Source organism: Chenopodium album, chromosome 4 (genome assembly GCF_948465745.1).
Source record: "Chenopodium album chromosome 4, dcCheAlbu1.1, whole genome shotgun sequence".
In the NCBI taxonomy this organism is placed as follows: domain Eukaryota; kingdom Viridiplantae; phylum Streptophyta; class Magnoliopsida; order Caryophyllales; family Amaranthaceae; genus Chenopodium; species Chenopodium album.
Genome location: NC_137837.1, coordinates 6,897,992 through 6,921,592, shown reverse-complemented (window position 1 = coordinate 6,921,592; position 23,601 = coordinate 6,897,992). Strand labels below are relative to the sequence as shown.

The 23,601-nt window shown below is 34.7% G+C and overlaps 3 protein-coding genes across 7 annotated transcripts; all 3 read left to right on the top strand.

The window, feature by feature from the left end:
- Positions 1 to 1,794: 1,794 nt before the first annotated feature.
- On the top strand, positions 1,795 to 4,969 carry LOC145626509 (putative purine permease 11). The gene is made up of 2 exons (XM_081678946.1): positions 1,795 to 1,960; positions 3,591 to 4,969. Exons 1-2 carry the CDS (start codon positions 1,945 to 1,947, stop codon positions 4,685 to 4,687), a joined length of 1,113 nt encoding a protein of 370 aa, XP_081535072.1. The 5' UTR covers positions 1,795 to 1,944; the 3' UTR covers positions 4,688 to 4,969.
- Positions 4,970 to 5,694: 725 nt separating this feature from the next.
- LOC145628769 (U11/U12 small nuclear ribonucleoprotein 48 kDa protein-like) lies at positions 5,695 to 12,366 on the top strand. 5 transcript variants are annotated; one of them, XM_081681165.1, is made up of 7 exons: positions 5,695 to 7,238; positions 7,609 to 7,723; positions 8,528 to 8,635; positions 9,488 to 10,282; positions 10,398 to 10,673; positions 11,364 to 11,460; positions 12,009 to 12,366. In XM_081681165.1, the coding sequence occupies exons 1-4, from the start codon at positions 5,884 to 5,886 to the stop codon at positions 10,142 to 10,144; spliced, it is 2,235 nt and encodes a 744-aa protein (XP_081537291.1). In that variant the 5' UTR covers positions 5,695 to 5,883; the 3' UTR covers positions 10,145 to 10,282; positions 10,398 to 10,673; positions 11,364 to 11,460; positions 12,009 to 12,366. The 5 variants fall into 5 exon arrangements, with proteins under 5 accessions (XP_081537291.1, XP_081537289.1, XP_081537290.1 ...); XM_081681163.1 differs by having other exon boundaries at positions 11,364 to 12,366; XM_081681164.1 differs by having other exon boundaries at positions 10,398 to 11,460.
- Positions 12,367 to 22,221: 9,855 nt separating this feature from the next.
- On the top strand, positions 22,222 to 22,920 carry LOC145627549 (uncharacterized). Its single transcript, XM_081679925.1, has one exon. The coding sequence runs from the start codon at positions 22,222 to 22,224 to the stop codon at positions 22,918 to 22,920; it is 699 nt and encodes a 232-aa protein (XP_081536051.1).
- Positions 22,921 to 23,601: the final 681 nt, after the last annotated feature.

Below are 23,601 nucleotides of genomic sequence, written 5' to 3'. Positions count from 1 at the left end.
ATATATTAAATTTCACATCAAATGAGCTTTCAATTATAATTACCCATTTCACACCCACAAAGTCTTATATATCGCAAAATTATACCACAAAATTTTTTCTAGATTCCCAAAGAGCGAGTAATACCTTGCATGTAATATTATAATGCTATACCTTATTTTGCAAAAATTTCTCATGAAATGTCTTCTTGTTAGAGATATGAGATACCGAAAATATATCATATATTTTCCGATATCTCATATCTCTAACACTTCTCCTTTTTCCTTTTCTTTTCTTACTATGTGAATCAATTGCATTATTCTTCTTATTAAAAAAAAATTAATAGAATGATTCAACATATATATATATATAAAAGTTAATAGCAATAAAAATGCACGTATATTTTTTATTTTTTTTTTTAGTGAAAAGTAGCAGAGACGGGGATTATATTAAATCAATAGAAGCTAAATTACAAATGTTTAAAGGAATTGGATAAGGCAAACCCTCTCAGACCCAATATCAAGGCAAGTAGCTAAATTTGGCTCACAAAAATTAGTTGATTTGGATGATATAAAGAAAAAATCTGGCGATTTTGAGCCCAATCACGATTAAACACTCCAAAGTCGTGTCCGTGACCTATCTCAAAGGAGGGCAATTTGATGTAGGCATGTAAAATTTATACACATGCCACGTTATATATGAGTCAAAAGTCAAATTATTGACTTGGGGCCTGTTCACATTTACTTCAGTTCAGTTAAACTCTAATCAGTTCAGTTTATTTCAGCTCCTAATTTCCCTCTCTCATAAAATACTCATTTCAGCTCAGCTCAGTTCAGCTCCAATCAATCCAGTTAAGCTCCTAATTTCCCTCTCTCATAAAATATTCATTTCAGCTCAGTTCAGCTCCAATCAGTTCAGTTCAGTTTAGTTCTGCTCCAATCAGTTCAGTATAGACGTACAGTTTAGTTCAGCTCCAATCAGTTCAGTTCAGTTCAGTTCTGTTCAGTAAATGTGAACATGCCATTGGTATTATTTGACTATTTATTTAGATTAAATATTTTGGGTGAAATATATATTAAATTAGCCCATTTTAATTAATTTGTTCATATAATTGTGAAATCCTACCAAAATTGGCTAAGCTATAGTAGATGGGTCATGATTACCAACTCAAAAGCTCAATACAAATATTATTTTAATTAATACAAATTTAGAGTCGCACACTCTATCAACCTCTCTAAAGAAAACCTCTCAAAACCTAGAGGAAGAGTAACAAGCATTTGACGCGTCATTCTTAAAGGAAAAACTTAAAAACATCAAGCGCATCACAAGTCAGTGCAATTTAACCTCTACATCAGAACAAATTAGAGATTGTATCCTAAATTATCAAATTAATAAAATTAACATTTTATTTCATTTATTTTGAATCTATATTTTGCATAATTAAAAATTTGTGTTTACAAACCCTATCCAAACCCCTCAAGTAACTACTGGCGAGAAACTCAAGTAATAATCGAGTAACCTCGGCCACACAGCGTGGCTAGCGACATATAAAAATCTGTGGGCTATATATATATTTTTTTTGAAAGAATTTGTGGGCTATATTAACGAGACTAAGTTATCATCATTAAGCAAATAAGGATTCGCCATTCGTCCATAGCATTAGCGTTGCAAATGTAGAAAATGCAAGTAGAGAAAGTTACGGAAGCATCACACATCAACATCACAAAAACAGTAAAATATCCGAAAAGTATAACATAAGTTACGAATACATAACAAAAGCTCCAAATAAAAAGTGCACTTGTTTAATAGAAAAAGCCAGCCGCCGTTGACCACAACACCAATAGTGGCAATTAGCAGTAGTTCCTACTTCCCGCTTTTATCTACCGTCTATTTCTATCTCTGCTCAACCTCCTCTCACATTCTACTCTCTTCTCCTCCATTTTCTCTCTCCTCTCTTTCTCTGCGTCATGCCTCTAACTGCTGGTAATTTTCTCTCTCCTCTATTCAATTTCAAATTTTACCTTTTATTGTTCTCGATCATTGCCTGTATTTATTCATAGGGTTTTCCGATTAAGTTTGAAATTACGAAATTCAGTTGTTATTTTTGTCAGTTGATTATGTTTTTAGGGTTTAAGGATCTTCGATTGTATTTGTTTGATTCATTCGAATATTTTGTTGGAATTTAGCGTGTATTTAAAGCTTTTGCATGTTAATTTTGAGTTTTGACTTACTCACTGATTATAAAATTTGGATTTTTTTTGTAATATTGTAAAAAAAAAAAAGGGGGAATTATTCAGAATTTTCATTTTTTAAAAAAAATCAATCTACTTTCTTAATCGGCATATCAAGTAGTTTTAGTATTTGCTCATTTAAGATCGTGTTTTGTTATAAGATTGTGTTTTAGTATTTGCTCACAAATCAATAGACTAATAAGATTGTGTTTTTGTTCTAGTTTATTTAACAGCTTAAAGTAACCTAAAGCTGAATGTGTTTTACTCTAAATTGTGCTTGGAGAGATGAGGATGGATATGATTACTACCTCCGTTTCATATTATTTGCAACGATTAGACATTTTTCCTCTCTACTTTATGTCAAATCGTTGCAAATAATATGTAACGGAGGTAGTATATAATTACAATTTGTTTTGTCCTATGAAGGAGTTGGATATGAAAATTCATGTAATAGTAATGGAGTGCGCATTGATGAAAAGTGATGGCGCCGGAGTGTGGTTTTGATGGGTACTTATGAATTATGAGTCAAACTTTTGGTGTCAGTGGATGGTAAAGCTGTTGTGCCTTCAAGGGAGATGGTAGTGAACTAGTGATGTTTGTGTGCCTAGTTATGTGCTATAATACCAAGTGAAGTATTATAGAAAGAAACAAGAAAGAGTAATTTAGTGTATGTAATTGAAGCATACGAAAGAGTATGATCTCTTTTTGTAATATATGGGGAAGAATATTTATTTGCTGATACTGAGATATGGATAACCAGATAAGATTCAAATGTAATTGGAACGTGCTTTCTCAGAATAGTACCGGGACTCAACCTAATTGAACTAGTTAAGAGGGACCAAATGTTATCTAAGCAAGTGAGTAATCCCCTGCCCTCCTGTGTGATCAGACATTATCAGAACTAGGTTCCTTTGAAGCTCCTTAGCATTATCTGAAATACACCACACCATGTTGTTTGCGAATAAAGTAATGACATTTCAGAATGACCTTACTTGCCAGTAGCCTTAATTATAGATTAAAATCATCCACTGCCTCCCTAGAGTCATCATCAATTCTTGTACCTCTGGAAAAGACACAATATGCATTTCGACTTTTGAATTTGTTTCTCTCGGAACAACTTATTTCTGTTAACTGCTGAGTTTTCTTCCTACTCTGGCATACATGTATCCTAACCACAAGTTAAAAACAGATACTAGATTTCTCTGCTTGCTGGAATTTAGAATGAGTAAAGCATTTTTTTTAGTGATTTATATTCTTTCATATTGTAATCCTTAATTGAAATGAAGCTTTACCTGATTTCTTGAAACTTATGTTTTTCTGCCATTTTGCATTACTGTCAAGTCATTTTTATATTCCTAACATTGCTCTATTATTTCTAATAGATGTTGGAGAAGCTATCTTGGCTAAAGATGGGGGACAAACTGTGATGCCAACACTATTCAAACTAAATCGTTGGCAATGGTGGATTTTGGTGGGACTCAATATTTTCTTTCTTGTAGCAGGACAAACTGCTGCTGTACTTTTAGGAAGATTTTATTATGACAAGGGTGGATCTAGCACGTTAATGGCCACCCTTGTTCAAACTGCTGGGTTTCCTATCCTATTTATCCCGCTTCTATTAATTCCAGCTCCTGCCAATTCTCCAACCCCATCTGATTCAATTTCTGGAAAGTATATATGCTTAATATATATCTCCCTAGGAATAGTTCTTGCGGGTGACAATTTGCTGTATTCGTATGGACTCTTATATCTCTCTGCCTCCACATATTCTCTCATTTGTTCTACCCAATTAGCTTTCAATGCTATCTTTGCTTACTTCATCAATTCCCAGAAATTTACCCCGTTGATTCTAAATGCTGTAGTCATTCTTTCATACTCTGCAGCTCTGCTAGGGGTCAACGAGAGTTCTGATGCACCAGAAGGGGTGAGCAAGGTACAATATGCCATCGGATTTATGTGCACCATTGGAGCTTCAGCTATCTACTCGCTCTTGCTGTCACTGATGCAGCTTGCCTTTCAAAAGGCACTGAAAAAAGTTTCATTCTCTGTTGTTTTAGAGATGCAAATCTATCCGTCAATAGTTGCAACTATAATTTCGGTTGCTGCCTTATTTATAAGTGGGCAGTGGAGGACATTAGAAGGAGAAATGCATGGTTTCCACACCGGGAAAGCTTCTTATGTGTTGACTCTGGTCTGGACCGCTGTATGTTGGCAGGTGTGCTCAGTTGGTGTGGTAGGCTTGATATTTTTGGTTTCTTCATTGTTTTCGAATGTTATAAGTACTGTGGCATTGGTTGTCGGTCCTATTGCTTCTGTCATCGCCTTCCATGACAAGATGAATGGTGTCAAGATAATTGTTATGCTTCAAGCACTTTGGGGATTTGCTTCTTATCTCTATCAAAATTACATTGATGATTCCAGATCAACCGAGCTACGGAAACAAATGGAAGCCAATGAGAGGAGGGTTGCTGCTTGTTAATATGGTTCATTAAGTTACACAGAAATGATATAGCATTATTTTCTGTAGATGGCCAAAGAGTCATCCTGTATTCATCAGTTATTTATTAGGTGTCATCTTATTCAGAAACTTTTGCAAAAAATAATATGGGTTAGTATATTATTGCCATGAATTGTTCTCCATGTAGTTCCATAGTTATTCTTTCAACTGCTTGCAAAATGATTCTTTCAACAGGCAACAATTCTTGTATTACCTGGTAGTTTTTATTACTGAAGGCAGTTCAATAGTGAAATGGTTACTTCATCTTTTCTTTTTTGATTTATTAAAACACGCATCTTGTAAACTAATTTACTATTTAAGTTCGTAACTTTATATATTGTGGGTGCCAACTAGCTTAGATTTGTCTACTCGTAGATCAATATTGATTTGTAGTCCTTACGCACTATGGAATACAATATTAAACTTAATTTTTTGAAATGAGCGTGTAGAGATTAATTTTGCTCAAAATGATTAATTTTTTGTATATGTAGAGATTTATTTACTTCCACTTATCTAAATTTAATTTTGCTCAAAATGATTAATTCTTTGTTGAAACTTATGTAAAATTACCAATTGTTTCAAAAAATAAATAAATAAATAAATAAAATTTGTCCATAGAAAAAAGAGCTCCTCCTCAGATTTATTAAGTGAGCTAGTGTAAACACAAATAGGTAAAATTATTTTTTATAGGATCTTGCTAACGAATGCCCCGGGGCGTTGGATAAACATTTAAAATATTAACAAAAGTGGTATAAATTTGGAAAAACTTCACTAAATTACGCGTCAATCAGTGAAATTAATGTTCATTTTCATTTAATCCGTCTACTTTTAATTAGCTTATCCAATGCACGTTCATTTATATGTCAAAAAAAAAAAAAAAAAAAAAAATGGCAAAATAAATTTTACTTATCAAAAGTTTAACTATTACTCCGTAAAAGTTCATCGTACTCCGTAGAAAATTATTAATACTCTGTAACACCAGATTGTCAAGGACCTCTCCTTCAAATTTATAGCAGCTCAGTCTCAAGTAATTCACTCCAAATCACATACTCTTCTACTGTGTGCTGTATGTTGCATTTTCCAGAATCATCTTGTTTTTATCAATGCTTTTTGATCTTGTTCAATTTTATATATGCTTAATTTTCTGTTAAATTCGAAGCTAATTCTATACCCCTTCAATGAATTCTCATTTCCCAGTTCTCAATTCCTCCTTCAACCCCTTAAACCCTAACCCTAATTTCTCAAATCCCCAATTCAATTCATGCCCACCTCTACCTTCTCCCCCACCTCAACCTCAACCTCAACCTCAATCTCAATCTCAAACCCTTGTTTCTGATTTACCCAATTCTCTATCTTCCCTCAAAACCCTACTACAATCATCAAATTCTACTCTTCAATCTATCTCCTCTCTCATCCCCTCATTTTCTCTCTCCTCCAATTCCCTAATTCAATGTCCTTCAAACCCTAATCACTGGGTTCCCTCAAATTCCCTATTTCAGCACTCACTACATTGCCCTTCTTCGCTTGATTTGGGTATTTTTCTTGATTCCCTCCAATACCCTAAAACCCTGAATCCTGAACAGCATTTGATTCACCAGAACAAGTTTGTTCAGCCCCTTAATGACCCCACATCAGACCTTTGCTTGTCCCTTGATGATTATGTCGATTTCAGTTCCAATTTCTTTTATCAAGGTTGTTCTGGTGTTGTTAGCTTATTAGATGATGATGCCACTAGGAGGATTTTCACCCTTCCTGGGGTTTTATCCGTCGAGTGCTCGAATTTTGCTGGTATTAGTGACAGGGAGAATGATCACTTTTTGGGAAGTAGTATTAAGGTACTTCCATCCGAAATGTGGGTTATTGGGCGTGAGATTGAGCAGTGGAGTGATTTTCCCAATGAGTACTCATATAGTGTTTTTAGGGCATTCTTGTGTATGGATTATGTAAAGGAAGGTGAATTGTTGTCGTGGTTCATTGTGAATTCACCGCGTTTTGGTGTTGTAATTGATGTTGCTATGAGGGATCATATGTCTGTACTCTTTAGACTTTGCTTAAAGGCAATTAGGAGAGAGGCTGCACATTCTTATGGGGCTTTGAAGAGTGATGTAGGTGATAATGGTAAAAGGTTGGATGTGAAATCTTTGAGGTTTAAGTGTCCTGTTACAGTTGAAGTTTTGAGATGGTTGGCATCACAGTTATCCATCTTGTATGGTGAAACAAATGCCAAGTCGTATGTTATTGCGATGCTTCGACATTTGTTGCTTAATGCTGCATCTCAGGCCTCACTGTTTCCTTTAGACAGGAAAATGGAGCACGGCCCTGCCATTGAGCAAGAGAAAAATATTATTGTGGGTCAGTCCGCTGGAGAAGTTGGGAAGAATGAAGGTAATGACACAACAGATGAAAGAATGTTTAGCAGGTCTATTTTTGTGTACCAAATAGCAGCTGCTATAGCTGCATTGCGTGAAAGGGCATTGCTTGAAGAAAGAATCAGGGCACTCAGGAATCCTCTACCCCTTGCTGCTTATCAACGGTTTGTTCATGTCATCTTATTTTGTGTGATGATAAATGTAGTAAAAATTTTGACATTCTGGATGACTAATATCCTGTTGAACCACGTGATGATACATACTTATACAAGCTTAAGTTTCTGCCTTGTGTATTGTTGCCTCATCTTGGTCTGATTAATATAATTGGGTGATCTCATTCGGATATTATGTTTATTTTGTTTTAAGGTAGAGAAATGAAGGTAACTTCTTTTAAAGAATATCCAATTGTGCACACTTTTCTGTTTGCAGGGTGGCTGAGCAACAGTTAATATAGTTAGATGATCTCATCCCAGATAATATGTTTATTTTGTTTTGGGGTAGCGAAATGAAGATGACTTCCTTTTCTGTTTGCAGGGTAGCTGAGCATCAGTATATTACAAAGAAGGCTGATGAGGAACGCCAAAAACGTCCTGATTACAGACCACTGCTTGAACATGATAGTCTCCCTTTCCAGAGGCAACATGATCAGGTATGAGTTCATTGCTTAAAATGCAGATAATTTGATGTACGATTTACTTTTAGACCTTTCTTTTTAGGATTAGAAGGTCCACTTTCATTTTGTGATCATTTCAATGGAAAAGAACTTTAGGGCCGTGTAATTATATTAAGTTTAGAATAGAGAGATAAAGAATTATTAAGAAGATTTTGTCAAGATGATTTGCAAAAGTTAAGAAATGACTGAAGTTAGTCCTCTGACTTGAGGTGGATCTTCCTGGGTATTATAAATATATTGCTTCTTCTGTTTTGCTATGAGTTATTGCTTATGATTCTTGAGTGTTGGAAGAATTGGCAGCACGTTCCGTAGCCTTTTTCCCATTCTACTCCTATTAGAACGTTTATATGGGCCATTTCTGCTCATATACAGGACATGTACAATTGTACACTCATTTTTGCCAGGATAAAAATTGACAATGTTGCATGATTGATGTAGTGATGGATCGTTTAAAAGCATTTGGTCCCACTTATTGTATCTGTAACACTTTTGCCAATTGCCATTATGCCTCAAAACACAGATGGTGTCAACTGTTTCCTGATAATGAGAAAGGGGACAGGTTTACAGCAGCTGGATGTATTCCTATATAGTCCTTTTTATCACCATGTATCATTTTCCCCTGCTTTATTCAGATCAAGTTTCATGTTCATGCTAGGCACAAGCTTTCCGTTTGATGTCATATCTTGATGTCTTAATTATTAAATTTCCTGCCTAAGCTGTTATGTGAAATTTTGACCAAGTTAATGAAGATAATTTCAGTCTTGTCTGCTGATCAACCAGGACTCTACAAAGATGAAGACTAGAGAGGAGTTATTGGCTGAAGAGAGGGATTACAAACGTCGCAGAATGTCCTATCGTGGAAAGAAGCTAAAGCGATCAGCAAAAGAGGTAAGAAACACACTGTCCTTAGATATGTTATTCTTCTCTTCTACTTTTCTTGGGTTACACTGATCCATTGAAGAGTTATTGCGTGGATGGCCTTTCCTTAAAGAATGTATCAACCCATGATTAAGCTTCTGGGTTTCTTGTTTCTTGTTCAAACATTTACCACAGGGGAGGTCGGTGATAAAGTGTTGAGAGAGGAGAGAGAAGCTAGGGAAAGGAAGATAGTGAGGGGCAAGGGCAACCTGCCAAGGGGTCATTAGATACTGTAGTTTGAGTATTCTTTGGGGGTAAATGGCAATTCACTTTTCTTACGTGAGTGTCAGGCCATCTAGGTTGCCAATTGGCTCTCTGGTACAATTTTCGCTGTCTTTGTGATCATAAGTCTTGTTCCTCCCCTGAGATTATGGGTCCTTTTGCCGAAGATTGTTGTTGATTCAAGAATTTGAGTGTCAAGTATCCCTTTTATCAGTGTTGAACTTGAACATCCATCCCATTCATGCCACTCATGCCATGTTTCATCTTGTGTCCCACTATTGAAAGGCCTTCATGTGACAATAATCTGCTTATGATGTTTCTTGTCAGCTGCAGTGAATGAGCAGATAACTGAAGGATTGATTGCTTGTTTGTTTGGAATGTTGTTTTGTGGGTTGGAGAAGGGGGCGGGTACATCAACCTCCTGTATGGGTAACATTATTACAATTTGTGAAACTTTCCAGTAACTGGGTTAAAAAGATTGTTTATTAGATGGGTAGGATGTCTGTCTGATCCTGTTAGTCTGTTAGAAGTAGCTTACAAAACCTGATGCTATATGGCAAAAAAAAAATTTATGGTTTCTTTTTTTAACTCATTTTAAAGGTGATGCGGGATATCATTGAAGAATACATGGAAGCTATTAAGCACACAGGAGGTATTGGAGGCCTTGACAAGGAAGATGCAGAAAGAGCAAAATCAACATTTAATAACTTTCCTGCCCATGATTCTACAAATTTTGAGGTGGCTCATCACTTAACAAATGATCAACAGCATGGATATAGGAGATCACTTAATGATAACCATGAATCTAGGGACAAAAAACATATTGATGCTTCTCCAAGTAGAAAGGAGCGACAGAAGAAAGACACTTACGATCACAGACATCTTGAGGATGAAGGAACAAATAGGGATAGAAGTTCTAGGGACTATTATTCCAGAAGTCCAAGTGTTGATAGAAGATCCAGCCGATCGAGAGAGCACAAGAGTCACAGAAGGAACCAAGATGTTTTAGAAAGAGATGATGATGGACGTTCCAGAAGAAATTACTCTTTTCATAATATGTCGAGCTTTAATGATTTGAAATCATCTACATCAAGCACTTTGAGAAGCTCTTCTGGTAGAAAGGACAAAAGGAAGTTAGAATCTCCAGAGAGACATAGAAGGAAAAAATATGAGAATGATGAAAGGGATTTATCAAGAAGGGGTGAATTCAGTGATAGATATGATCCTTCTGAAGCTAGTGATATTTATGATGGTTAGTTCATTGACAGCCAGTCCAGAAGGCTAGAGTTATAATCCAATCTCTGATGGCATTAGGGTTCGATTGTGAAGTAGAATTCGTTTTTTATGAGGACATTTTGACCCTTGATGACTGGTTTTTGCAGTGTTCATTTGCAGGTATGTTAAATCAAGCATTCAGCATATTTTACTAGCTTTTGGTTCATCTTTTATTGCTAATGACTGGCTTATTGGTTGTGATTTTGACTTGGTTCATGATAACAATTTTCTGTAGGAAGTCATTCAGGCTTCAGCAGTTTTTTCTTTGTTCGTATCCTCCTTTGTATCCTTTAATAGTTTATGCTTCTACTTGGTTCTGCTTTTGAATGCTATGATTTATATACGCATTTGTTTTCTGGTAACCATTATCCTTGTCTTTCTATGTACTTTTTATATCATTTTTTTACTCTTTCCTTGCACTTTGGCAATATCTTATCAGTCATTGCACTTTGGCAATATCTTATCATACATTGCACTTAGGCACTTAAATGTGGTTGCCAATATGGTGAAGGTAGAGCATAATTTATTCTGATGTTGATTTTACATATTATGTCTAAAAATGTGATATTTTGCTTTGCCAAGACTATTACTCCCATCATTCAGCATAACTTCATGTTAGTTTTGAACGCATGGCACCCCCTGCTTGATATTGGCCATATTGCTTAGTCTTTTTTAAGAAATTGTAAAGTAGTTGCTCAATAGAAAGCATGATATATTCTAGGCTTATTTTTTAGATAAAAAAATTGTGGTCTAACCACATTGTTACTATCTATGTAGACAGAATTCCTAAATATGGCGACTTTAAATTTATCAATTCTTTTTTGAGAAAATATGAACCGTATTCGGACTTTTGCCCAATCATAATAATAATAATATGGCTCTTTGGTAGAAATTTGTCGTGAAATAAAAATTCCATTACATACCTTTGGAAATATTGGACTTTGCCCTAAATATTGACTCTGCAACTTGATTGATATTTTTTGTTGTTTGATAACCACAGTAACTGTTCTTATTGTTTGACATACATCACTTTAGAGTTATAATGAACTCAGTTGTACTTCCATGCCAATAAATAGAAATCGGAAAGGAAATTTCTCCTTATCCTATGTCAATTCAGTTGTTATGTCCTTAAAAAAGTCAACTTTAGGTTGGCTTTTGAATCATGCCTAATTTCCTAATTATGTTCTTAATTAATTTGCAGTTTTCTGTCCAAACACCTCTTGATTTAATCATAAATGCTATCAAGTTCTACCTGGATTTCGTGTCTATTTGGTAGATACTGCTCCATATAGCAACAGGTTGATTTTCTGTGTTCTTCACTCCATCATTGCAATTATTTATTTAAGTTTGTTACTAGTTTGCGTGGCAAAACCACAAACCTTGGTAGTTGGTACTATTAATTAGCTTTCGGGCCTCTATTTACCATTAGAATAAGAGTACTGCCGCTACTGCCATCACTTGATGAAGGGTTGATGATGACTGTCTGCATATATTGTTGTATTTATTATATATAAGCTGAGTTTATACTTATCAGTGAAGATGCTACTCTAAATGTGATGTTTCATTAGGTATATATTGTCAGTAATGCTTCATTCTTGGGAAAAATTGAATGGTGTTTTTCAAGGATAACAGCGTATTTTACTACACAAGCCCCAGCACCAAACCAGGCTGCTCATATGCAAGTTTTGTGTATCATGCTAGTGATAGATTCAAGGAGTCTCATTTGTTAGACTTGAGCATTTTTGTAACAAATTGTGGTCAAATGTTCTCTTCTTTATAGGATCAAATGAAGGTTGTTTCTGACTATTTTATTTGAGAAATTCTGTTTGCCTTTTGTTTTCTGTAGATCCCAGATACAAATGAAGATGATAACCGGAGGTTATTTTGTCGTAGTACTGTCATATGAATAATGCTGCTGCTCATTGGAGTGTGAGGGTGAAAATTTGTAGCGTCAGCTGTGCCACAGGCCCCAATTTTACGTTTGAGAGGGTATTCAGCAGCAATTTTTCTTGTAAACTATAGATTTGCATCTTCAGTCAAGCAAGTTATTAGAAATGTAGATTTGTTAAGCCAATTGCTGATGAACTGAGTGAAGTAATGCAGTGACAAAAGTTGGTTTGAACTTCACATTTTTTTTTTCTTTATTGGCTAAATATTTTTGGATTAGTATTAGAACATTAACTTGTAGGGATTAATATATTAAAAGGCGCCGACAAAATTAAGATTGTTGTAAGGAGTTATTATTCTAAACTCAATCTTACTAGTTGTGAAAGGTCATACTTATTTCTAGTCATCCTGAAAACGATTTTCTAACACAAAAGAAGTAATAAAACTAAAAACATATTAACATGACAACGAGTTTGTGGCCAAGAATTGAGAAAGGTGAGTTAAGCTGCTTTCGTTTTGAAACGTTCGGATAATGTTCAAAATCAATTGCAACACTCAATTTTATACTACTACGTTTATTTCATACTTGTCATCTTGACATGCTATATTACCTCATGATTCATTGCCTATTTTTATGTTGTAGCCGCCATTATATTATATTTTCTCTATTCTTTTTAACTTGACATAATTCTTTTATCACGCTTGTCGATGTAAAACTTTAACGAATAATATTTTTAATTCTCCATAAATAAAAAAATTATAAAAACTATATATTATGATAGTATTTAATGATACGAATAAAAAAAAATTCACATGAATATGCTTTTCTTTATATATTATTCATAAAAGACGGTCTAAGGAGGTGTAGACACCCATTTGTGTCTCCCCAAAACCAAACCCAGTGATGAGTACCTTTCACGTCGAATCATAATCGAATGAAACGAAAGTGTGGAAAGGTCTAGTGTTGCGGAAAGTTTTTATTTCTTTTCTCTTATCTCTGTTTGGAAAACTTTATTTTAAGAAAACAGTCAATCCAGTTTGGTTGGTCCATGATATGGGTCCAATAATAGTGTAGTTGGATGGGGCTTGCAAAGACCTTTCCAACGATATATTATAAGCCCAATTCCGATGAATATTGAGGAAGTTATGACCAATTTACTAAACTGGGCCCGGTTTGAGCTTTATGTGCGGCCCAATGATCTAGGGGAGGGCCTAATATGATTTATCATTCCTAATGCAATTAGGAATGGTTTTAGTCTTCTAGATTTTTCTAGAAGGTTCTTTTCATTCCTAATTCAATTAGCATTGATAAGTTGACTTTGTTGACTTTTCAGAGTTTTAATCAAAATCAAATAGCATTTTCGAAGGAATTATATTATTTTATCCTCCAGTACGGTAAACTTATCGTATTTTCGAAAACGCGTTAAAATCAAGACTGGTGTCCAACCCCAGGCCTTGGCGCCTGGAACCAGGCTTGGCGCCAGGCGCTAGCCATTGGCGCCTGCGCTAGCCACTGGTGCATGGCGCTAGCTAGCCAAGGTTGGCGCCAACCTTGTTTCCTGAGCGTCGGACTCTGTTTTGTTAAATTATCTTTTTTGGCTGATTTTCTCTATAAATATCGTATCAAAAACTCCGTTTTCATTCACGAATTCTCATCAACAATTAGTTTTTATTAGCTTTCATCAACAATCATTAATTCTTTAGCATTCCTTCATTCAATCTCTTTCTTACCTTGTTTTTCATACAAAATTCCGCATTCGCAAGATCTAGAAACACCTAGCCATATTCGAAGTTGCCTTCGCCCTAGACGTGAAAGGTTTAATTTCTGAGGGTTTGGTCCCAAATCTCTCTTTCAATTATTTAATTTAATTGTTTGTTTATTATTTTCCTTGAAGTTACTAACGTGTGTATTTTGTTATTAGAAAGAGGTACGAGGCATCAAAGTAAGTAATTTTATGGTTTTAATTATTATGATGTAGAATTCATGTTTACATTGTTATTATAATATTCCTAGTAACATGTCTAGGGTATTTTTAATGTTAAGTATGATTCCTACGATGCTTCCTATGCTCTTCCTAATATTTATGATTGTTAGTATCATGTTAGGGTTAAAGATTTGATTGTTATTGCTTAGTGACATGCTAGAGTTTGTTATTAATCTTGTTAGTATCATGCCTAGGATCTTGCTATGTTTATTATGCTTTAATATTAACATGATTATTATTATGGTTAATATGATTGTTATTATGATGATTATTTCATTGTTATAATTTTATGATCATGATTATATTTTATACTTTGATTATTATGTTGCTTGATTTATATTGTTATTGCTTGATCACACCTTTATTGCATGTTAAAGAGAATTTGGTACTTGTAATCACGCTTAATAAGATAATTAATAATCTTGTTAGGGTTAATGTGATTATAATTTCAAGTGATCGCCAATAATAGTTTGTTTGTGCATTAATATTCAACCAACATAGATAAACAGGTTTAGGGTTAATCTTATTGATTGCATGTTAATCAGAAAGCGCACATGAATACGATCAGAATAAAGTAGAGGCCTATTATTAGGGCAGATTCAATCTCTTTTAGGTTGGATTTGTACCTTCATCCCCGAACCCTTATTTGGTTCTAGACCTTATGGAGTTGACGATCTCTTGGATCGTTAAGGGGTGTAACCTTCATCCTATAAACGATTTACAAGTTCCTAAAAAACTTGTTGGCGACTCTTTTGCTTTATCTTCTTCCCTTTTGGACGCCACCGTACTTTAGTGTATGATCACAGTGGGGTTCAAGCTAGTGGGATTTTAAAGCTTGAAATTATTCCCTACAGGAGGGGTGGTGAATAGTGTAAAAGTCAAAGCGGGTTAAGTAAATAAGAATGGAGGATGTAGTAAATTTTCTTTTTTTATTTCTTCAAATAAGTTATAGCAAGAGAAAACTATATTAACTTTTTTTGAGTTAAGCACACAATTAGGTACTCAATTCTTTAAAATTTCACCTTTTAGGTACTCAATTCTTTTTACTTTGCTTTTGGGTACTGAGTTAAGAATTCAAGCCAAAAAAATTAAATCAGCCAACGAATTGAGTACCTTGGGTTAAAGAATTTAGTACCCTTGGTTAAGTATGTGGGCCCCACCCGATTAAAAAATTAATATTTATTAAAAAAAAAAAACACATGCTCAATTGCTCATCTCTCTCTCTTTCATACAAGGTGGAAATTTAACGAGTAATTATTTCATTATGTTTGTAATTTTGACCCCATTTCAATCCCTAATTTCGTTCTCTATTTTCTAGGGGTTTTCTCAGATCCTCTGATTTTTATTTTTTCGATCTTCTTGTTTTTTAGGGGAGTAACTCAGCAGAATCTAACTTCATCGACCGATGGAAATCTTCGTCTCGAGGGGGTTTTCTCGGATCGTTTGGATGAATCTGGTACTCCACTTTCTTATGGATGTCATGTACGGAGTATGCAATAATACACACTCAAATGCATAATATACCTTCAACAAAAATCTGTATTTACGTTTTTTTATCTTATTTGATACCCAACAAACATATAAGAACTTCCTAAATTTTATGAACCTGAAAATTTTCCAATATTTTCAAGCTAAATCTTAGATCACATCTAGTCGCAATGATTTTAACTTAACATCCTTTTTGAGAAAAAGTCTCCAATCTTATCAATTAGATCACCAAGTTTATACCTACAGCATGTCAATTCGGGTAGATAAATGCTACTGAACAGAAATCGAATCAACTCATAAAAACCAAAAACACATAACTAATCGTAATTCTGGAAAACAATGATGATGAAAACCAGCATGTTTTCATTTCTACTTTGTTTCGCATTGTTTTATCATCAAGTATTATCTGATAATCTTATTGATCAGCAGGATGTCAACTCAAACTCAAAGGTAACATACACTTCGTAAATTTGTAATTATCCAGTAGTTATTGTTAAATGAGTTAGCAGCAACTTAGAGAGTATAACAAAAGTTTTTGTTATAACATTGTTGGGGCCCACATACTTAACCAAGGGTACTAAATTCTTTAACCCAAGGTACTCAATTCTTTGATTGATTTAATTTTTTTCACTTGAATTCTTAACTCAGTACCCAAAAGCAGAATAAAAATAATTGAGTACCTAAAAGGTGAAATTTTAAAGAATTGAGTACCTAATTGTGTGCTTAACTCACTTTTTTTTGGTGTATCTATACTTTTTTTAGAAATAGAAAATTTTAAAAAAAATAAAAAATGCCTATACTTGTTTGTTTGATGGAGATTTGATTTTAGAATTCAAATATATAAAGAACATCATTGTCATTCGAGTGGGTTATTTATTAGTTATAATTGTTAACCATCAATGAGTGCAATGCTTCTCTTTGCACTTGTCTTTATCGTTGTCATTTTACCTCATTAAGCAAGGGAAAATACATCTCACTTAAACATGTTCGCCTTATTGATAAATAATATGACTCGCAATCAGTCATTCTCTTCTAAGTGAACATATGCTGAATAATTAAATTAGTCCTGTCATTTTGAGTAATGCTTATGACTTATGAGTATATATAATCTTTATATTAAAGTTACAATAACTAAAAAAAAAAAATTACAACCACATAATTACTACCTCCGTTACAGATTATGTGCAACGATTAGACATTTTTCCTCTCTACTTTATGTCAAATCGTTGCACATAACCTGTAACGGAAGTAGTAATATAAGTAATAGAATTATTCATCGTTTCAAAATCCATTCCAAAAACTTCAACCAAACGACCCCTTGAATGGTTTGAGCATATAATGTGGAGCAAGTCCTACCCCTAACAATAGAAAGTAGTGCAAGTCGTGATACTCTTTATAAGTGAAGTGTGATAAGTAGATGTATCTTTTGTTTTTCAAGCATAAAAGACAATAAAAATGAAAATAAAATTCCAATTAAATCTGACTTATGATTTGGATGAGTTCATCATCAAGTTGCAAAGTCACAAATTATTGTCTGACAAAAACAATCTAGATTGAGGAACCTGAATTTTTTGTCTACCAAATGAGTGAATGACAAATTGACAATTGGCCAAAAGCTTTTAAGCTCTTAAGCTTTTGGATTAAATGAGATATAAGGACAATAAGTTTATGTTTGATTATCCTTTTAGGTGTAAATTACTAAAAATACAATTATTGATTAATTAGTTTACAATTTGTTGTTGCTAATTTATTAAAATTAAATGATTAATAATTAATATATCTATTATTATCATTATTCACTACTTATTAATTAGCCCTTTAGTACTCTCTATTGTTATTGGATATTAAATACTCAGTATTAATACAATATTTATTACTCCATATACACCATCTCTGAAAGTTTTCCTTATTTAGACTAGGAATGTTTTACAGAAATGTCAAACTAGAAAAAAATTTAGACTTGGAGGAATTATTAATCACGAGTAATTATAAAACCAATTATCAAATACAAATTTCGACTATTTGAACAAGTTTCAAAGTAAAAATAATAATAATAGCCCATGAAAAGTCATCCTAAAGCTAAGCCAGATACCATTCATTCAATATATATATACAGGTTTTAAACACTCCTAATAGATACGAACAACATATACCTCACAAGTCGAAAAAACTAAAAACATAATGCTACTCATACAATAATATAGGAGATGAGGATCGGATGTCTAATACAGTTATAAGTACAATGACTAAATAGTAGAGATTATTAACACATTGGTCCAGAGGGCCTGTTCTCATACGTTGAAATTTAGTTCAGTTCAACTCAGCTCAGTTCAGTTCAGTTCAGCTCCTAATTTTCTTCTCTTATAAAATATTCATTTCAGTTCAGTTCAGTTCAGTCCAGTTTAGCTGAGTTCAGTCAATGAGAACATGCCCAGTTACATGATTGTTACATGTATGATAATGTGGGCTATGAGGCTATATATATTTATATGTGTCATGTGTGTTAGTTGATAATGCTAATAGCAAACCACATGTCGCGTTGCCAAAGCTGCAGCCATATATTTGAGAATAGTACAGACAATTTGGCTGACATGCGTAAAATATCACTTCCATTTCTTGGGTTTAAGGGTTTAAGCCTCTTAATTTTCTTATTAGGGTCCCTCCATTTTTCTGCCTTTCACGGTTTCACCATCAAAGTGCCAATTATAACAGGCAAAAATATGTTGTCTTTTAGACTTATTTGCTTCATAATAATGGTGAATTTATGGCCCATCCTCCTATAATTTTAACGACAGTCCCATATTGTTCATGTTAGTAGCTAGTACTACAACCTAACGGGGCAAGGATCATATCGCCTTAGACTTTATCGTCATTTGTTTCACTTACGTGTTAGTATATAAGTTCATATAAGTCCGAATAAATATTATAGTTTCTTTTTACAAATTTAGTTCTCTTAATAAATCCAATGCTAATAAACTCAAATGTTTTATTATCTTTGGTAAAAGTATACACTATATAAGCTCAGATAAGATATTTTAGGCGAGTGAAATTTACGTGATTGACATATTATAAGACTTGACTAACAAAATAATATTGAACCTTGATATACTTGTATAGCTTAAGACTCAGGAATGAATTAGTGTCCGAATAAATATGTTTTTGTGGATTCCTACATACCAAAAAACAATTCAAAAGAGATATGAACACATGGAAACTTGGAAAGGTCCATGTCTTACATGAATTTGATTCACGGGTAAGTTAAAGTATAGTAGAAGCCTTTTAAGTAAAAGATTATATGGTTTATATTGCTTGCTTCTAAATTCGAGTACTAAACATGTCAGAAACACTAGAACTAAAGGCAGCCCTAAATTCTTTTACGTGAATGCTTTTATTATATGAATTGGTCTCTTTAATTCTTTGTAAAAATAGAGGCAAATTATTGTTCCCTCTAGGTTTTCCTTGGGAGGGTTTGTCTAGGTTCTCCTAGGGTTTCCTTTTTTTTGAAGGTTTTTGCTTGATTTTGTGTTCAATTCGTGCTAGTGCTTAATCATGGAATCGAAGTCCAATACAGAACAACCAATTACAGAAATTCTGAATCTCTCAAATACAATAAATAATGCAGAAATAGACCTTAATAATATTGTCGATGATGCAATTGAGAAGAATAAATTCGATGGTAAGGGTAACACCATCAATAATAACTCTGATGATGCTGTGGAATGGGTTGAGAGTAATGAGGCGGATGAGGAGGCAAGGGTGGAATTAGGGTTGGTAGGCAAGATTTGGACGGAGCGTACTATCAACTCCAACGCTTTCATGACAACGATAAAGGATGTCTGGCAACCTAGACATGGTTTGGAGATAAGTAATATTGGGAAGAACATCTATGTGTTTCAATTCCACCATTGGAGGGACAAAAAAAGGGTTCTTGATGATCAGCCGTGGCATTTTGATAGACACGTGACAGGGTAAAGTCGTATCCCCTAATCAAAAATAATTACCTAAATCACTAACTACAGTAGATAGGGAAGTAGGGTCGAACTCCACAGGGAAACAAGTCTTTTTACTCCTAATTAAATATTATAATCTAAATTATTTAAGTAACCAATATTTATGAATGAATAAGAAGCTAAACTAAAAAGAGTAGGAATAGGGAGAAAATAATATATGAAAGGATCTAGGGCATAGGTTCACCAATAAATAATACTCCGGGGTAAAATAGGGTAATCAATCATTGACATTGCATAAATAACATGATTAACAGGCTCTCGCAATTTATTAACCAACATAGACCTAACAGGCTCTCGCAATTTACTAGATCTAAGTTCTTATTAAAAATAGCCTTTAATATCAAATTAACATCTGCTCGATTCATCAATTTAATATTGCTATACTTTTACAAGCCGCAATTGTAAAACATTAAAACAATCCAATAAGAAATCATCATGCAATACCAACAATCAATAATAGTCAATCATCAATGCATCAATTAACAGATTGTAAAGGGCTCTCGCTACTTATTACAATCACACAATTAATTTACCGGTATTAAATCTCATCTCTCGAATCTTGACTTAACCATTTATAAATTAACTTGCCTATTAAAACTAGACCTAAACATTAATTCTCATCTCTCGATTCTTGAATCAATATTGTCAAACTCATGCATAAAAGATAGGCCTAATCTAATCACAGAGCATTAAATCAATCAATAGGAAATTAATCTAGCATTGATAATCAACAACAATAATTTACCCCCTTCATATTATTTATTAGATCCCCATAAACCCTAGAAATTAAACTACTCACACATAATTAAATATAAACTAAGCAAAGCAATAAAATAAATCATGATCAAAGGAATAAAATAAATAACTAAGATTAAGGGAAAAGAAATCGTCACCAAAATAAATCTGGAATTAATCAAAGAAATAAGAACAAAGGTTTAGGGAGAGAGTTTAGAGAGAGAAAACTAAGTAGAGAGAGAAAGTCTAAGAGAAAAGATTAAGAGAAGAAGAAGGGGTAGAAGATCTCCTCCAAAAGAAGAGACGACCTAAAAACGTATTACGGAGGAGTATTTATACTCCGTACAAAAATCCTAAACTAAAACAAATTAAAACGACGCTAATCGTCCCCTAAAAATACACGCGCCCGATCGGGCTAGAGGCCGCCCGATCGGGCGCGCCTTTTTTTCCTCGCATGCTCTTCTCACTGCACCGCCCGATCGTGCTAAGCCTCGCACGATCGGGCGCGCCTCGGCTTGCTGCGCATCCTGCCCTTGCACGCATCCGCCCGATCGGGCGTATGCTTGCCCGATCGGGTCCGGTCTTCTTCTTCGAGGCTTGGACTTCGATTGGGCTAGATTTCTCGGCCCAATCCATATTTCCTCTCGGGTCTCGAATACATGGTCCAATTGCCTCGTGATCCAAATAACCGAGCCCTTAATCACCGGCTCGATGACTCTAGCCGGCCTTGGGCTCCAAAAGTGGTCGTGTTCCTCCAATGCTCGTATTCGCTTCATAAAAATCCCGGGAAAATGCTCCAAAGGTGCAATTCCGTGCAAAACTTAACCAAAACTACGAAAACACTAGAAAACACATATTAGTAATAAAAGTGGCCCGAAAGAGCCAAAAACACTACTAATAATGACCACGGGACGGGGGTAAAACACTATATAAAATAGACACATCAACACGCCCTTTGGCTTGGTGAGATAGATGACAACGTGAAGCCGTTAGACGTGAAATTGTATGAACTTCCAATGTGGGCTAGAGTGTACAACCTACCTTTCAAGGGGCGCCTAAACACTGCTAATGTGGAAGCGCTTGGGAACAAGATTGGGCGTTTTGTTAGATTGGATAGCTCGGGATGTATGGGAATTGACAAATCTTTGAGAATTAGAGTAATGATTGATGTTACTAAACCCTTGTTACAGAAGGTTAAGGTGAAGATGCGTGGTGGATATGAGGAATTCTTTGATGTCAAATATGAAAAACCGCCTCTTTTTTGTTTCTTTTGTGGGAAGATAGGTCATGGTGTGAAGGATTGTGAGGGCTGCAGAGAATTAGAGGATCCGAGTATGAAGTTTGGTGGGTGGATGAAAGCTTCTCCATGGAAGAGCAATAGGGGGGATAGAGATAACGAGTTACAAAGTGACAAACCTATTTGTGCCAAAGGTTTGTTCATCACAAAACCGAAAGAAGCTTCTAGAAAGGTGAATAAAGAGCAGATTGGAGTGGTTCTTGATAAGCTGCAAGAAGTCTCTTTGACTACACAAAGTGAGAATACCGACAGCAGGGATCAAAATGGGGAGGGTGACATTTCACTAAAGAATTCTTCTTTGGTATTACTTGAGAATGAAGAACCCCTAGCAGATGTGGAAGCTCCTCAAATAACTGAGTTACCTCCTCAAAATGTAGTGTCAAGTGCTAGAGAAAATGTGAATGGCCCCCATGTAAAGAAGAGTAAAGTGGTGATTAGAAAGGATAGAAAGAGTTTGCCTTCTAACACCAAAGCTCTTGCAATTGGCAGTACGAGAAAAAGAGATGAGCAAGAGGGTGGGTTTGATACAGATGATAATGAAACAAGTGGGAACAATGTGAAAAGAAGAGCTGTAGACAGTAGCTTGGTGAATGCTTACCATGACACTGACATGACTGATATAGTGGCGGGCCCCACTCCTTGGGCCCTCGGTGACAAATGAGACACATTCTCTCGTGGAACTGCCGAGGTTTGGGGAGTCCTCGGGCAGTTAATGCGTTAAGACGCATTGTGATCACGGAAAATCCCGGTTTGGTGTTCTTGCAAGAGACAAAGCTTAGTCAAGGGGAGATGGAGAGTGTAAAAAATAAGCTAAAATTCATGGGGATGGTGGCGGTTGGATGTGCAGGGGAAGGAAGGAAAAGGAGTGGTGGTTTAGCCTTGCTTTGGAGGAATGATTGGACAATCTCTATTCAATCTTACTCCCTAAACCATATTGATGCTCATGTGAAGTGTGATGAGTGGGATATGTGGAGATTCACGGGGATTTATGGCTTTCCGGAGGATGTAAATAAACATAAAACTGGCTCTCTCTTGGAAAATCTTGCAAATAATGTGATGATGCCATGGCTTGTTGGAGGTGATTTTAATTTGATGATGTGGTCTACGGAGAAACAAGGAGGTGCCGACTTTAAATATGGTGAAGCTGCTATTTTGAGAGATGCTCTTACCTCTTGTAGATTGGATGATCTGGGCTACATTGGCTATCCTTTCACTTGGTTTAATAACCAAAGTGGTGAGGATAATTTACAGGAGAGACTTGATCGATTCACGGCTAACAGGGAATGGAAAGATATGTTTGCAGGGGCTTTCGTGACTCACCTCGACAAAAAAAATGAATTGGTCTCTTTATTTTAATACTAGTATTTAATACTCCAAAAGTTGGTGAAGAATTTTGTTCTTGGACTCTTTTTTTCCGTAGAGTTTTCTCTCTTATTGGGGAATTCCATGTAGTATTTACGGGGAGATCGAGGACAATTACATGGTTTATCTATACAGAATCATTAGCATTTTATTCCATTCTCATTAGATTAATTTAGAGATTTTTATTTTTTTATGGATTTTGTTAAGAAAAATATTACGGAGTAATAAATAAGATACCCACAATGTGAGAACATTGATAATCATGCATGTTGTTATTTATTGTCTATAGAAGCTTATCTTAAGTGATCGATCGATATTACACCTAACATCTATAAAATCGTGTGCAGAGTAATCTTATTCCAACGTAATAATTACTCTGTAAATATTAAAGTCTTAATTATTTCACTAGCAAATATTTTCACGTGTCAAGATATATTAGTTATTAAAGTCATTGCATGGACACAAAATTTATAGAGATTTTAGAGAACTAACAATCAAATTTTCTAAAATAACCTAACCACGAGAGGAAATATTAGGTTAGTGCGATTTGTTCATTGTAATTTTGTTTGCCCTTTGTAATCTCTAGTTAAAATTACATGCATACTCGTGAATAAGTTGCAAATAAAAAGAAACTGAGAAAGAATATGTTATGTTCAGCTTAATTTCTATTCAATT